This window comes from Bos indicus x Bos taurus, chromosome 13, assembly GCF_003369695.1.
Source record: "Bos indicus x Bos taurus breed Angus x Brahman F1 hybrid chromosome 13, Bos_hybrid_MaternalHap_v2.0, whole genome shotgun sequence".
In the NCBI taxonomy this organism is placed as follows: domain Eukaryota; kingdom Metazoa; phylum Chordata; class Mammalia; order Artiodactyla; family Bovidae; genus Bos; species Bos indicus x Bos taurus.
The window spans coordinates 28,842,967-28,859,218 of record NC_040088.1 but is presented as its reverse complement, the minus strand read 5'-3'; the positions used below and the strand labels follow the sequence as shown (position 1 = coordinate 28,859,218).

Sequence of the window (16,252 nt, the reverse complement as noted above, 5' to 3'; positions counted from 1 at the left end):
CAAGCTTTTCCATCTGAACCTGAGCCTGATAATGGTCTGGATAAGGACTCTGACCCCTGGGGTCACTGTATGGCCCACACTAGCCCCAAAAAGTGACTTTAAGTTTGTCCATCTCCCCCCGCCCCCACACACTGGACAGGAGGTGTCAGGGGAGCATGTTAGCGGGATGCAGGTCCCAGCTCCCAACCCGCAGAATGAACTAGGCTCCCTCCCCCTGCCCCCCACCCCCAGGTGTGACCTCCATCACTTCCACGTGTCAGGAGGGGAGAGGTCAGTCCTGGCCAGGGGACAAAGCCAGGCTGATGGCAGCATGCCCTGTGGGTTGGGGGTTGCTGAAGGAGGGTGGCACTCTGTTCCCATGCCAGGTTGGAGGGCCCAGGGTCCCTGTGTGGAGGACCCATGGGCTGAGGGGCGGCTGTGGCTGCCAGGGTGGGGACAGAGGGGACAGAGCCATGGAACCACCACAGAGCTTGTGCTCCGAGGCGCATCACAGAGCCCCAGATCAGGGCACACCTAACACTGCTCCACACCCTTGAATCGCTGACAAAAGGCAGCCTAGGGACCCAATGCCCAGCCCCAGAGGCTCTGGGTGGCCATGGGGTCAGGCATTTTGGGGGGTGTACACTGGGAGGCACACATGCTCAGGAGGGCTGCACCAGGGTCATGCCCCAGGCACTCCCACAGCAAAGTGGTGATGCAGCTGGGCCATGTGCACCCAGAAGTCCAGCCAGAGGTACTCATGAGACCAGCCCCTCCCCTGCCCTGGCCATCCACGGGCTGCCGTCCATACCGAAACACTCAAAGTCAAATGAGTTTATTCAGAAAAGGCCTCTGGATCAGAGTAAGAAAATGAGTGCCCCCTCCCACCCCTCCAGACCCTGAAGGGCCAAGTTACAAAGGTTGGTGGGGGGGAGGGGGGTGACAGCACACAGGAGGGAGGAGGTGGGAAGTGAGGTGGAAGGAAGAAGGCTGAAGCCTCAGCCTCCCCGAGGACTGGGCCTGGCCTCCTTGCAGCTGCAGTGACCACCAGGGACAGGCCAACAGAGCTGGACACTGAGAACAGCTGACAACGTGGCTCCCAGGCCTGTGGCAGGGCAGGGCCAGGAGGGCCACGGGCGTCTGCTTCCTTAAGGCTCTCCGGGATGGACACAAGGCCCCACCTCTGTGGGCTCTGCTCTCTCCTCCACCTCCGGTGCTGCAGTGCCTGGGCTGCCAGGGGCACTCTGCCCCAGCCCTGCCTGGCCTTCTGTTTCCTCTTTGATCCCATTTGCACCCTCTTCAGCCTCTGAGCACTCAGATGGGGCAGGGGGCTTAGTCGTGGCCAGTGTCAGGGTGCCACCATCTGCTGCTGCCTCTGGGTGATCACTGGCACCTTGGTCCATCTTCCTTCGCTTCCTTACCTCATCGGCCACCTTGGCCCCTGGGGGCTGGGGGCAGGGCTGCTTGGCCTCCTCTGGGGCCTGGCTGACCACTTCCTGGGTCTCCACCCTGAGGCTGCCCTGGCTGAGGGCGCAGCCTTCCAGGTTCAGGGCGATCTTCTCCACCTCAGAGGCGCTGGCGCCTGGCTCCCCCAGGGCCCGCTCCCGCAGATTCGCCTCCAGCTTCCTCTTCTTGCTCTCCTTGGGGTTTGGTGACTCTGGTCCCTGCTCCTCGCTGGTCTCATCTCCCTGGTCCCTTTCCAGGGCTCTGACCTCCTGGGACTCTGTGCCAGGTAGCTGGGGACCCTCGGCCAGTGGGCCTGCCTCCTCGTCCTTCCCCAGCCCACAGGTGTGCCTCTGGGTGCCAGCTTCAAGGGGGGGTTCCCCAGGGCTCTCCTCCTCCTTCGCCTGTCTGGGGCAGGCCAGCCGGGATGAGCAGGGTGGTGAGCATGGCTTGAACTTCTGCAGTTTGTCCTGGGGCCCCCAGACGAACCTGTAGCGGGGCCGGAAGTGTTCCCAGGCGAAGCGCAGCAGCTCGCGGCGCTGGTGCCGGCAGCGCACGGTGAACACAAAGTAGTCCAGGGCGCTGTGCCGCAAGCCTGGCAGCTGCCTCCGCACCAGCGTCTCCTCCAGGAAGAAGCGGGCCAGGGGTGCCTGGTAGTGCGCCAGCCCCAGCTCCCCCAGAGACTTGAGGATGCGGGTGATGCGGAGGTTGTTGTGGCTGTGCCTGGTGGGGACAGGAGGCGCTGGTGGGGCTGCACGTGGGTGGGCGGTGCTCAGCCAAAGACTGCCCTTCTCCAGCACCCCCTCACACTCCCCCAAGAGGCTGGTGTCCACCAGCAGAGACACTCCAGCCCACAGGTCAGTCCCCATTCCTACCCTGTCCTCAGGTCCCTGAGAAGATGGCCTATGTGCCTGGATCGTGCAGGTAAAGAACTGTGATGCGTTCCCTAGAAGGGTGACTGTCCCCTTGGTCCCATGGAACACGCACCCTCAGCACAGCTGGAGAAGAACCAGATGGGGACCCTCTAGAGGCAGGGGTCTGTTGCCCATGTGCCCTGAGCTGCTGCCCCTCCACCCAGTGCATCCTAGGGGGGAGAGGGGAGCATGTCTGCCACAACCTCCAGGTGGGATGCTCAGTGATGTAGTGAAAGTGATGGAGCCCCTTGGCAACCCAACCCATGCCTACATGGGTGGCAGGCCATAGCAGGAAGCCCACAGCTGAATCAGGTGGCACTCACCCCTACTCCTCCCGCTCCCTCTCCTGTCCTGCCCAACCTGGTCCCATCCTCACCCCACTCTGTCTTGCCCCCACCCTGCCCTTGCCCCACCTCCACAAGCTCAGAGGATGCTGGGAGTCTCAGGCTCTGCCTTGCAGGCCCCTCCCCAGAGATGTTTCTCGCAATCAGAGACCAGCTGTGCAGAACCCCAAGCTCCTGGCCTGCTCACCAGTTGAGGTTCTGGAAGCGCTTCTGGTAGTTGTGTGCTCGGCACACCTGGCCGGTATCTCGGTCCTGGAGCTGGATCCCAAAGAAGCCCAGCATGAGCTCGTAGGCCTGGACCAGCCGCTTCCTGACCTCCGCAGACTTCTTAAATGCCTGGAAAAGCCCCCAAGGGTGGCAGAGAGCTCAGTGTCAGTGCAACACAGCCAAGAGCTGGACACCTTCCTCAGGCCCAAATTCATCTGGGGCCTTGGCTCAGAAGGCCAGGGCGCAGGAGCCTGGGGCTGCTCACTTGACTTTGAACTGGCACCAGACCTCCCCAGCCTGAGGCATGTGCTGTAGCCTTGAGAGGAACTCCCTGACCTGCGGGAAGACCTCAGGGACCCTAGGGCTGGACACAGGGCTGTAAGCACCCATCCTGTCTCCTGGGCACACCTGCTTGGCCTCCCCGGCTCCTGGAGCCCCCTCCCCACTCGCCAGGCATCATCGATCCAGCCCAAACCAGGGCTGACCAAGGCAAAGCCTGGTCACTCTGACTCTGCTTGTGGCCCCTTCCCGAGACCCCTGGACATGAGCAACCCTCTCAGTCAGATTTCTCTGGAAGCCTGCAAGGAGCACTGAGGGCCAGAGGCAAGGACCACTTATGAGGGAAGATAATAAAACTGTGGGTAGGGGAGTCCTTCAGCTCCTGTTCCCCAAGGGACCCATGAACACCTGTGGCTAGCCGTGACCTGTACCTTGACCTCCAGAGCTCACCTCGATCTCCTGGAGTGTGAGGGGCTTGGCGTGCCAGTTCACCCCTGGCTCCCGCAGCGGAAACAGCCTGTGAGGGAAGGGATGGCACAGGCCTGGTAAGCAACACTCGCGGACCCTGGGGCTCGGCTCAACTCTGGCAGGGCTGGCTGGACCTGGCGTGCCACATGTGCTGTGATCTCTCCCCAGTCAATAAAGTCAAAGGGTGAGGATGGAAGAACTCCAGGGGGAGTGCCCAGGATAAGGACCCAGGACAGCCCACCCACAGGAGTCCCAGCCCACCCAGAGTCCAGCCTGCCCACGCAGCAGGAGGGCACCTGCCAGACAGCGACCAGCCTCTCTACCATTCCCTTTCATTCTCACGTTCTTCTTTGCCGCCCACCATTAATGCTGCGGAATTATTCTCAGGGATATCCTGTGCCCTGGGTCAGTCGCCTGCAAGCCGTCCTTAAAGGACACTGCATTTGCAGGCCAGCGTCCGGGGAGCACCTTAAGACACCATTAGAATCCGCCCTTGGGGCAGAGGGGCTCTGTGGACAGATTCAGGACAGCCTCATGGGGCCTCCAGCGAGCCAGCTAGTCGACTGCTCTTGCTATCCCCCAAAGCCAGCGTCAACCCCCAGCAGCTGAGGCTGTTTCCAGCTGGAGAACCCAGACCCGGTCTCCCCTTAGCTGGCCCCTGCCCGCAGAGCCAGGCACGGGGCACAGAGGGCAGTGCGCCTGCTCAGTAAGCCCGGCGCCTGGAAGAGGTGGAGCCAGGATCCAGTACGGGCGGAGCCTCAAGCCCCTCCTCAGAAGCCCCGCCCACTCACCACTGGATGTAGGAGTGATTGTCCTCCAGGAGTTCATAGTCTTCCTTCCAGTTCTGAAGAATGTCCTCAATGAAACAGCCTGGGAGGCCCACAGAGACAAGTCAGGGGGACTACCGAAAGCCCCTCCCCTCGCCCCTTTCATGAGGACCTTGGGGTTCAGGTTGTGCACACCTCCTGTGATGTTAACCCAATTTAGGCTGACCACCACTGTGCAATCTGGAAGGTGAACCCTTATGGCTGATAGAGGGCAGACCGGAGTGGGCAGGCCATGCTGGCACTCTGGGTGGGAGAACCTGGGAGGCCCCATCGGGTAAGAGAGAGTGGTCCCAGATCTAAACCTGTCTTTGCAGAAGGGAGGCCTTGCTGCACCCCACAAACCACAGGCTGCTAGCTGGAGTTCTGCCTTCACACAGGGCCTGCTACCAAGCCCTACGCTGCAGCCTGGTCTCCGCAGGGCACCCCCCACTTTCTGCAAAGGGCCTGGAGGGGAATATTTGAGGCTGTGCGGCCCCTGGCGCGTGCAGCAAAGGAGCCATGGACAACACGTATGTGGATGGGTTCTGATAAAACCTCACCGTGGACACTGAAATTTGAATCTCATATGATTTTCACATGTCATAAATGTTATTGTACCATAAAACTTCCCCAACTGTTTAAAAAGGTAAAAACCATTCCTTCCTGTTAGTTTATGTATGCAGCTTCCTCACTATGGAGGCAGAGTCAAGTAGTCGTGACAGAGATTGTGTGCCTGCAAAGCCACCAGCATTCATCGCCTGGCCCTTTGGAGCATGGTGGCCACTGTGTCCAGGCCAAGGGTTGGGGCCCTGGGAGTCCCTCAGCAGCTTTGGGGGGTGGGGGGGTGGGTGCTGTGGGGGTATATCTGAAAGCCACAGGTCCAAACCATGTCCCAGCAGACCAGACAGGCAGAGGAGAGAGGAATACCCCTAGAATGGAGCTGCCGGCAGCTGGGCAGGTACACACCGTTAGGCAGGAACCGAATCTCATTTTTGTAGAAACTCAGGTTGAGCATGTCGCCATTGTCATCTCCTTCTACCAGATCCTACAGAGCCAGAGAAAGGTGACAAGGTGTCATCCAAACAGGCTGACTCCAAGGACCCCTCATACTGAAGCATTCCTGGGCTGGGTGGGAGGAAGGAGGTGTTGGCTCTTGGCCCGTCAACCTCCAGATATCCTGAGGGCTGGTGAAGACCCCAAGTGCCAAACCTGGGTCCCCCACGCCACAGGGGAGGACCAGCCTTCACACTTGGGAGACAGCAGCCACCTCTGACCACCAGTGACGACCATCCCCTCCTCAACAATGTGGGCCAGGGCTGGGAGGTCCCCTTCATCTGCACCCCAGAGACAGCCCAAGGGTTCCCTGAGACTCTTGGGTACAGAGGGCAGGGGCTGAGGACAACAGAAGCCATGAGATGGGCTGGTGGGGCCTCCTGTGGATGAGCTGGCGGCTGGCGCAGTCACAGTGTGAAAGGTGAGGGTGCTGTGGTGGGAGTTAGGGCGTGGTGCTGTCACCCCGTGATTACAGGAAGGATTCAGTCCTGGTGGGCTGCAGGGGTGGGGGTGTGCACAGATACCTACCGGGTAGTGGTGCCGGTACCGGCGTGTGTCCCGTGCAGCTCTCCAGTTTCGGGACCCTGTCACCTTGAGCTGGAGAGAGAGAAAGGATCAGATCCCAGTGGGGAGACCCTCCCCATTCTTCAAGGCAGCCAGCAAGCAGGACCCACCCCAGGGAGGACCCACCCTGGTAAGGGCAGCAAGGACTGGGCCTAGCTGCCAGCAATATCAGAGGGGCCAGAGTAGCTGGAGTGAGCCCTCAGGACTACAGGCCAATGTGCATTCTTGGGGTGCCCCCCGACTCCAGCATTACTTTCTCCTCCCTTGTTTGCTGGCATCACAGTCCAGGACCTCCTCTGGGAACCCCACCTCCCCCAACATTTCCTCCTTGCCCTGCGCTCTAAGCTAACACCTAAGGGGCTGTATTGGAGAAGGAAATGGCAACCCACTCCAGTGTTCTTGCCTGGAGAATCCCAGGGATGGGGGAGCCTGGTGGGCTGCCGTCTATGGGGTTGCATAGAGTCGGACACGACTGAAGCGACTTAGCAGCAGCAGCAGCAGCAGCAGCAGCAGCAAGGGGCTGTATACCCAAGGGCAGTGGCCTTGCCACCTAGAGCCCCAGATGCTTCTGAAGAGGGTTTCTTAGCCAGATGCTGGTTAGGTCAATGGACAGTGGGTGGAAATGAAACTCAGCAGAAGCTGCCCCACCCCTCATCAGCATCCATTTATCAGCCTCCCTGGGTCGGTCCAGAGGGTGGGTCCTGGTCAGGTGGCCAGGTGGTCAGGTGCACAGCTCAGAGCAGGGCCAGCACCATGGGTGCACAAATGACAGTGTCCAGGAGGAAGCACCAAAAAGCCACACCGGGACCCAGTGTGTGGCAGCCAGGAAGGACCATGGGGGAATGGAGAGGGGACTGGGACTTTGTAGAAGGAGAGAAGCCATAGCAGAGGGGCAGGGAAGAGGTCAGAGGACCATGGGCATCTCACAGGAAGGTCCACGTGCCGAAGCACTGCTTTAGGAGTGTGGCCCATGGAGCTATAGTGAGGATGGTGTCCTGCCACCTAAGCTGCACCACGTCCAGTGGGCATCCGCCTGGGGGAAGAGGTGGATTCCTGCCCTGTGATCTGTGCCCCTGACCACTGCCCAGCCTACCTACCCTAGGAACTCGTGCACCCCTGAAACACTGGAAATGTGCCGAGGTCGCCAGCCTTCTCAGCAGGCCCAGGAGCCCCTTGGGGTTCCTCTTGCTGACCGACCACTCCAAGACCCGGAGAGAAATTTGAACACCAGAGTGCTCATCTGCAGCACGACAATCCATCACTGAGACCACTAAGGCTGGAACCCAAGCTTCCCCAGATACGGTGCCAAGATATCCTCATCCCAAAGGGAGGGGGACACGTCGTGACAACTATCACTTGGAGCCCTCTCCCTCACCTAGAACCCCAGCTGGAGCAATGGCGTACCCACTCGGGGATTGTGACACCTGGTAAGTACCAGCAAGTAACTGCCAGTAATGTTGAATAACCATGGTTATGACAAGTAACCAGTGGTGACAACGAGGAGCTGGTGGGCACACCAGCTGCCCTGGCTCAGGCAAGCCACACACATGTAGCCTCCAAGGCCACCTCCACACACATGTAGCCTCCAAGGCCACCTCCAGACGACATGAGGTCAGCCCCAGTCAGAGCGGGTAGGTGCTGCACCTAGTGAGGGTCAACGGAGTGGGGCAGGCTGGGGGCTCTGGGGCCTGGGGAAGGGTGGAGTCTTGGGTAGGGGAGCCGGGGTGGAGGTAGCAGCTCCAGGAGAGAGGCGGTGAAGGAGGCCAGAGCTGAGGGCTGGGTCTGTCTAGAGGACAGAGCCAAGGGCCTGAGGCTGGGATGTGACAGGGGAGTCAAGGATGTGCTGGGGCCATCCTCTGGAGGAAGTGTCACCGCGCCGATCTGGCCCTGGGGATAAGGGTCTGAGAGTGGCCCCGGATTCCCTGCAAGGTGCCCTGGCGGGGGAGCACGCGGGGGAGCGGGTCGGAGCGGACCTCAGCGTGTCCTGGGAACCAGGAAGCGAGTAGCCGGAGGACAGGGAGGGAAGGGGGCCACCGCTGGAGATGGGGAGCCGGGCCCCAAGCCGGGTCTCTGGGAGGTGCCTTCACACCTGGCCCCGTGGCGGGGCGGGGAATGGCTTGCCAGAAACCGGGCTTTGCCCCCTTTGCCGCCGCGGCCTCCCCAGGGGCGCCGGGTTCCCAGGGCGCGGGGGCGGCACCTGGAGCGCGCTGGGCGGCGCGTCCTCCTCGGCTTCCGCGTTCCCCAGAGCGCCGGTCTCGCCATCCTCGCCGGCTTCCGCCCGCGGGCCCTCGCCGTTCTCCTCCTCATCCTCGTCCCAGGTCGAGTCGCAGTCCGAGTCCTCCATGCTCCGGTGGCGGTGGGACCCGCTCCGGCGGAAGCGAAAGTGAAACAGGGAGGAAACGCAGGGGCGGGCCGGGGGGCGGGTCGGAGGCGGGCCCGGGGCTGCCGTCTCGGTCCGCCCAGCCCGGAGGAGGACCGTCCCCAGGATGTACCCTCCAAGGATGTCCCTCTGGAGAAGGCCTGTCCTCCCACACCGAGAATATCCCTCCCCCCGAGAAAGCCCCTCCGGAGGACGCTCCCCTCTCCCCCAAGGTTGTCCCCCCCCACCCCATGCCCACCTAGGTAGGGATTTCTCCCTGGAGAGGACCCTTGGGGGGTAGTCCCTAGGGTACCCTCTCAGGACCCTCCCAGGTCCCTTTTCCCCTGGAGAATGGCCTCCTCCACCCTGGAGGACGCCTACACGCAAGATGTCCAGAACCATTGCCCCGCCCCTGTGTTCTCCTCAGAAGAATGTAGACAGGAAGCCCGCCCCCTGAGGAGGTCCCCCAGAGCACCCCCAGAACGTCCCTTCCCCTCCAAACACCCTCCCCTGCAGGGCACCTCTCTCCACCATGATCCCCCCAAGGATGACCTCAGGGAGGGTGTCCCCCTGAAGGGTGGCCCCCCTGGAGCTTGTTCGTAGCAGATGTCCCCCACAAGTGTGCCCCTAGGAGGATACCCCAAGTTGTCTGAGAGTCCCATAGTGCAGTGTCCTCGTGGGCCTGCCCTCCTGTCCCCTCTGCTGCAGGTAGTGGCTGTAAGGCAGCATGGGTGCTGCCGTCACTCACTTGGAGGCACCAGGTAAAGACCCAGACACCCGGAGACAGGAATGACCCGGGGTCACCCTCAGGGCTGGTCAACAGAGACTGAGGCCCTGCCCAATGCTGCAGGCTGCCAGGCCTCAGGTTGGTATGCCCAAGGATGTGACAGTCCTTGAGCTCTGCATCTGCGGACAGCTCAGAGCTGGACAGAACCTGCCAGTCTTGGCCATGGGCACGGCTGAAGACCCTTCATGCTGGTGCCAACTCCTTGCAGGCTTACCAACCTCCGTTATCTCTCTGGGTACCATCTCACCTGGACAACCTTCAAGGACAGTGGTGACTCCCCCAAAGGTATGGAGTTCTGGGCATTTCTGCAAATCTTCTGCCACTGATGGCCAGGGTAGGTGTCCCAAGGAGGAGGCAACAGAGGCAGACGGCCAGGCATTGTGCTGTGCTATGCTAAGTCACTTCAATCGTGTCCAATTCTGTGCGACCCCATAGACGGCAGACCACCAGGCTCCCCCATCCCTGGGATTCTCCAGGCAAGAACACTGGAGTGGGTTGCCATTTCCTTCTCCAATGCGAGAAAGTGAAGTCGCTCAGTCGTGTCCGACTCTTAGCGACCCCATGGACTGCAGTCTACCAGGCTCCTCCGTCCATGGGATTTTCCAGGCAAGACCACTGGAGTGGGGTGCCATCAGGCATTGTGCAGGGCTGGCCTATTGCAGACTGTGGCCACAGGCCTGGCCTTCTTAGCTGACTTGCAGCTGACTGTGACTAGACCCTGGCTGTGACTTCTGGAGGGATGGGGCCCTCTGATGAGGCACTGATGGGTGCTGGGGCGCTCTGAGAGCACTTGGGTTGGTAGGCAGGCCCTCCCACCTCTACCCGAAAACAGATAAGCATGCACTGGAGGACACAGTGCTGGAGCCCCAGGCTGCAGCACTCAGAGCACAGCCTCCCATACTGCCTGCTGCCACACACTTGTTCTCACATGGGGCCCAGCTTCTGCTTTACAAGTGCCAGTCACATTTGACTGTACCAGGGTGCCATCTAGATGCCCCTCCCTGTGGTAGGAGGCCCCTCTGAAAGTGTGATCTCCTGGAATCTCACCCCATGGGGCCCTTAGGCACCAGGTCTGACTGTGGGGTGTAAGCTTCTGCCTCAGCTTCCTGCACGGGGCAGTCAGGACGGAAGGCCAGGGCTGCTCAGGGTCAGTAGACCTGACATGAGACACTCCGTGCCAGGCACTGTGGGCCCTACTGGGGCAGCAGGTGCCAGCCTCCGACCCCCACCCGGCCACCTCTCAGCCCATGGAGCCCCATGGGCTCAGGGATTTCCAATCTCCTGTGGCTGATGTTGGGGGGATGGGTGGCACCAGTGTCCTCCCGGTTTGTCAGGATGAGGGTGAGCGCCTCCTCTCTCACTTGGGAGGCCTGAGCTCCGCCCCAGTTCTCATGCTGCGGGGAAGCAAGCACTACTCCCATCAGGCACCACTCCGACTGGGTGCCTCTCTTGAGGTTTTTTATTTGAAGGGATGCTCACATGCAACAAAGTAGCCACTCTAGACCTGTTACTAGTTTGTATATTCATTGTATCAAGTGATCCAAGTACATCAAAGCCTAGCTTCAGTTATAAATCTTGGAAAAAGACAACCTCCTACTATAAGAAAAGTTAACTGTGATATCAAAATCACACAACTCCAGTTGCTTTTTTGTGCTTTAATGTCCCTCAGTCAAAAGCAAGTATGTCTCAGTCAGCCTGGTGCCCAGGCCGCATCAGTCCTCGGCCTGCCTCCCTCTGCTCATTCATTTGGTCTGTTTGCGAGTGGACTGACTCGAGAATACAAAAATAACCGCTACAAATTCTCTGTATCTGGCATATAAAAACTGAGTGAAAAGTATCTCAGTAGTCTGTTACCTTAAAACAAAACATCTCAGCAAAAAATACAACACAGGTTCAACTTCTGCAGTACTTTTTTCGTATAAAACCCTAGTAAAATAGGCTTCTTAAAAATTAAATAGTGAAATACCAACCAAATTATATACATCATTACAGTACAGATGAATGAGGCAAAGTACCCAGTTCTCAAGTCTCCCTGGTGGTGGAAGGGCCGGCGCCTGTGGCCTGACGCTCCCCCCCTGAGGCTGCAGTCAGTTGAGAGCCAGCCTTTGACCGGTGGACAGACGGAGAAACGGGAAGACCCGGGCCCCTCAGAGCAGAGAGGCAGTCCATGATTTATTGCTTGCTGTGTCCGCGCTCTGCCCACGCAGCCTGGTCCTCAGGCCCATGCCAACGCTTGGCCCCAGGTGCAGCTGAGCCACAGCAATGGAACCCACGAGTGTCCAGAGAGGACGCGGCCTGGGCTTTCACGTCCCGGGTCTCAGCATCTGAGCGGGACCCATCCTGGGCGTTGGGGGCCATCCGAGCCCAGACGGTCTGAGTGGCACCTCAGGAGCCTCTGGCACCCGAGGGCAGGCAGTAGGGCCGGTGGTATTTGACCCTCCCACTGCCTCGAGACCACAGCACCCGCCTGCTGTGAGTATCTACGTCCGGCGCCGCTTGGCTGCGCTGGGGCTGGAGGGGTTGCTGTTGGCGGTCAGGACTTTGTCGGTGACCCGGCTGCGCTTCCGCTTGTCTGGCCCCTCTTTGGACCCCAAGTCCGAGTTGTTCTTTTCTTTGTCTTTGCTGGACTTTTCTGTTGCTTTCCCCAAGCTTCCTGAAGATGAAAAAACTGGGAGACAAAATCATTTGGCTGAAAACAGAATATCCAAAATTTTATTTCATCTTCCTGTTCAGTTACAAAAATCTATACCTATGTACATGACATCGACCCCAAAAGGCTCCTCCCTAGCTGAGGTGCCTGCACGGCTGTGCCCATCTTTGCTTCTCGGGGTTCGCCCTGCACTGAGAAGGCTGCCACCCATTCTACTTTAGTCGGGCAGCCTCCTGCACCCCCACCCCCAAGGCTGGCTCCAAGAGTGACTCCCCTGTGTGGGAGGCTCTCCCCGACCAGACAGAAGCTGCCTTCTCAGCTGCTGAGACAGACGAATGACCCCATTGCCAGTGATGGGGAAGCCTCACCAGGCTGGGGTCCATGCCCCTGGGGCCCTACGGTGGGAGGGCAAGCTCCACGCTTACCATCATCAGCCCCGTTGTGGGGGTCCACATCTTCCTTCATTTCCTCTTTCATTTCCTCCTCTATGATCACTTTTCCTGTGGGGAGATAACCGACGATGACCTGGAGCCCACAATGGTGAGCGCCATGGCCCCACCTGACCACGGTGGCTCAGGCCAGGGGCTGCTGCCGACTTGGGAGGTGTCTGCCCCTGTCTTGGAGGCCCCCAGACCGCCCCATCCTGGAGGGTGAGCACCACCCAGCCAGTGACCCTCACTCTCTGAGGCTCGTGACCTTCACCCTGACACCACCGCCTTTTCCCATTCCCAAATCTGCCCTTGCCCGAGTCATACCTTCTCGGACTTCTTGAATGATTTCTTCTGGAAGGATGAAGTTCCTCTCTGGATTTGGGAACGGAAGAATCTCAGACTCGTGCTAATGACAAATAAGGGTTTTTTTTAGAAGCAAAGAAGAAAATATGATTTTAAATATCACATTTAAAAAAATGTGACTAGAGATGTAAGAGCCAACTCAGGAGTGACCAACGAGCACAGATGGCTGTCCTGAGGGGCTGCAGTGGGCAGGCGCAGGGCCTGAGGCCTTTGTTCTCTCTCGTGGAAACCAGGCAAACAAAGCAAAATGGAGGCAGCACCAGGAATGCTCGCCAGGCTCCACTTGTTCCCCAGATCACGGAGGCCCAGAGGGACAGAGAGCCGGAAACACCACCACCAGACAAAGGGAAAGGTGAGCTGGCGGGAAAGGTCTCTGGGTTGGGAGGGGATTCAGGAGACAGGGCTTCTAGTCCCCAATTTGGGAGCTGAGCTGCAAGCCTGGTGGTCAGCGAATAAGTGTGCCAACTGCCAGCTGGGAGCTTCACAAACCCTGAGAGCTCCCAGGCCCATGGTCATCCCATGGGGTGAGATCCACAGACCCATATTTACAAGGTCCCAGGTGACCATGGCATCAGCTCTATAGTGGTGCTGGGGTCCAAGGAACTGAGGAAGGAAGGGCTACCTGTCCTGGACTGAGAGCCCCCCTGGTGGCCCCCACAGCTGAGTATCACGGGGACCCCGTACTGGGCGTCACGGCCTCAGCACCCTCTAAGCCAGCGTCTGCACTTGAGAGCCATCTGTCCTGTCTACCGCACCAAAGGCCCGCAGGACAGGGGCCCTGCCATACTTGTCTCTGTGTCCAGCTCTGGGCCCCAGCCTGGAGTGGAGATGCAGGAAGCGTCTGGGGGCCAGGTGACACCCCAATATGACAAGCATGGGGGTCCTGTCAAACTGCTGAACATGGGAATTCTGGGGGAGTGAGGCCCCAACTGGTGGGCACAGCCCTTTGGGGGGCCTGCTTCAGTTCAACAGCTTGACCTCAAGTTCCCAGGTGCTAACTGCGGGCTGGGGGTCAGAGCAGTACTGTCATTTCTCTCCCTTCTCTGCCTTGGGACAAGGAGATGCAAACAACTTGCCCAAAGCCAACAGGGAACTTGTGGTGGTGAGGGTTAAGGACACAGGAGGGTCTGAGCTTCACTCTCTGCCTCATGACAAGCACCAGGTCTCAGTGGGAGGGGGGTGGGAGGAGGGAGGGGCACAGGGTGGGGTGCCGGTGCAGCCCCAAGTCCTGACGCCTGCTGCCACAGGGCCCTGACTCCTGCTGTTCCTCTGCAGGGAACACCCACCTGTCTTTTCTGCTGTCCTGGTTACTGAGTTGACCTGCTCTCCTTCAGACCCAGCATCTGGGGGTTCCCTGAGGGTGGCCTTCCGGTCAGCCTGGTTCTCACAAGAAGCCACCATATTCATCTCAATGTGACTCAGACCCAGTCACCTCCCTGCCTATAGCCCTCGGGAGTTTTCCACAGGACTGACAACCTAAGAGCCCCCTCCCACACAGGCCTCAGCTCCCTAGTTATCTCCTGGAAAGATCTTAACTGAACCTTGCCTCCCCCCCCAAATCTAAGGTAGGTTCAGTACAGTAGCTAGCTACTGTCACCAGGCTTGTGTTTTCATAAAACTACCCAGAGCTATCTCGTTTAACAACTCGTCACCTGTGGGACATCCTGGGTGTCAAGGTCCCTGAGGCCAGGACCTGGGTGGGTGGGGGGGGCGGACAAAGGCAGGGTAGGTGGTGTGGAGGGGGCTCCCTGCCAGCAGCTCTGTCTGCGGGGGTCCAGCTCACCAGTGCCTGCATGTCATACATGGTGCTCAGGTGGTCCCAGATGACCTTGGATGGGACCTGCCGACCGATGTTCTGGCTGAACTTGTCTCGGATACAGATCATGTGGAAGTGCCGGTTCACACCTGCAGAAGGAAGGGGTCGGCTTGTGGGGGAGGGGTAGGCCAGCTGGTAGGGTAGAAAAGAGAGGTAGGGGGCAACGGAGAGAAAGGGGGCAGTGGTTGCAAGGGTGTAGGGAGGCAAAGGTGGAGGGTGGAGGAGGTAGGAGGTGCGGGGGTAAGAGGTGGGAGAGGAAAAGGCAGGGGTCTGCAGCGGAGGTGTAACGAGGGGACAGGGGTCGGGGTGCACGTGAGGGCTGGAGTCAGCCGGGATGGGTGGCTGGACACAGGAAGGGGGCAGAGTCGGGTGGGGGTAGGGTATAGAAGGGGGCAGCGTGGGCAGGAGTTGGGGACTGCTGGAGGAAGCATGGGTGGGATGCGCAGGTGGGGGCAGGGTGCGCAGGTGGGGGCACGGTAGGCGGGGGTGCAGGCGCAGGAGGCCCCGCCCCGCGCGCCCAGCGCGCGTCCCCGACCGTTGCCGGCCGCCCCGCCCCCACGCGGGTGGGCCGCCCCGGCGCGGCGCTCTGCTCACCGACGGGCTTGTGGCCCAGCATGGCGTGAAAGAGGCACACCTCCACCTCGGGGCTCCACACCACCGTCTCTTCGGCCGGGCTGGTGGCCGCCTCCCCCGGGCCCTTGTCGCCGGCCGCGCCGCCGCCTCCCACCTCGGCCTCCCCCATGGCCCCGCCGCCCAGCGACGAGCCCCGGGCGGGAGCGGGCACGGCCACGAGCTCCGCGCAGGCGCACTCGCGGCGTGGGCGCGCGCTCGACGGGCTCGCTCTCGGGCTCTCGCTCGGCGCAGGCGCAGGCGCAGCTGAGCGCTGGGTCGCCGCGCCCCCAGGCGTCAAGGTCCCGCGGCGCAGCGCCGGCAGAGCAGGCGGATCAGGCGAAGGAGTCGGTTTGCGTAGATGGATGGAAATGCCCTAAATTAGATAGTTCCAGTGGCTGCACAGCTCGGGGTAAACCCCGCTGAACTCTGCGCTTACGATGGCGGGAATGCAAGCTGCACCTCAGTAAGAAGCAAAGAAAAAGAACAGGCAACCTACAGTTCCTGCGAGTAGGGGCTCCAAGGGCTTCCACTGCCTCCAGCTGACCCTCGGCCTGAGCGCTGCACAGAGAGGCTCCTGAACACCGGGGCAGGGACGTCGGGGTACAGCCTTCCCGCCCGGGGCCTCCAGGGTGACCGGCACTGGGCCCTGGGGGGTTAACCCTGGTCGGGAGGGGCGGGGCCTCTGGGGGCGGGGCCAATGGGGCGGCCGGCCTGGGCAGTCAGGTGACAAGCTCAGAGCTGCGCCCAATCAAGACCGCCGGCCCGCCCGTCCCCGCCCCCAAGGGCTTCTCCCCGCCCCTTCTCCGTCAGCCCACGCCCACGCGGTGCCCCGGGCGGGATACCCAAGGCTAGGAGCGCTCTTGCTCTTCGTCTACCCCTGGGTGTAGACTCCGGGTCGGCCTTCCGGGTCCCTTTCTGCCTCTGCGGTTTGCCAGCCGTGTGAGCCAGGCAAGACGCTGAGCCTCTCCAGGCCGCAGTGTCCTCCGTGCAGTGCAACTAACGACGGCGCCTTATCCTGGGGTGCCCTGGGCACACTCTCGCGCTTCTTAGCGGGCATTCGGAACTGCTCTGGCCAGCCTCACCCCCGGAACAGCGGGGACTCAGAGTCTTGGCCTCCCTCATGTGATGCCAGTCCCCACAGAGTGGGGACACGTGGCCCAGAGAGGATTTCACAGTG

At 60.6% G+C, this 16,252-nt stretch overlaps 2 protein-coding genes across 2 annotated transcripts; both read right to left on the bottom strand.

Annotated features, from left to right (window-relative positions):
* Nucleotides 1-798: 798 nt before the first annotated feature.
* Nucleotides 799-8,463, bottom strand: OGFR (opioid growth factor receptor). The gene is made up of 7 exons (XM_027559094.1): nt 8,255-8,463; nt 6,022-6,090; nt 5,407-5,485; nt 4,426-4,504; nt 3,617-3,683; nt 2,868-3,016; nt 799-2,145 (listed from the first exon to the last, which is right to left on the bottom strand). The coding sequence occupies exons 1-7, from the start codon at nt 8,399-8,401 to the stop codon at nt 1,128-1,130; spliced, it is 1,608 nt and encodes a 535-aa protein (XP_027414895.1). The 5' UTR covers nt 8,402-8,463; the 3' UTR covers nt 799-1,127.
* A 2,241-nt stretch (nt 8,464-10,704) lies between these two features.
* Nucleotides 10,705-15,266, bottom strand: MRGBP (MRG domain binding protein). Its single transcript, XM_027559095.1, has 5 exons — nt 15,058-15,266; nt 14,431-14,552; nt 12,609-12,690; nt 12,279-12,353; nt 10,705-11,871 (listed from the first exon to the last, which is right to left on the bottom strand). Exons 1-5 carry the CDS (start codon nt 15,203-15,205, stop codon nt 11,684-11,686), a joined length of 615 nt encoding a protein of 204 aa, XP_027414896.1. The 5' UTR covers nt 15,206-15,266; the 3' UTR covers nt 10,705-11,683.
* Between the last annotated feature and the right edge of the window lie 986 nt (nt 15,267-16,252).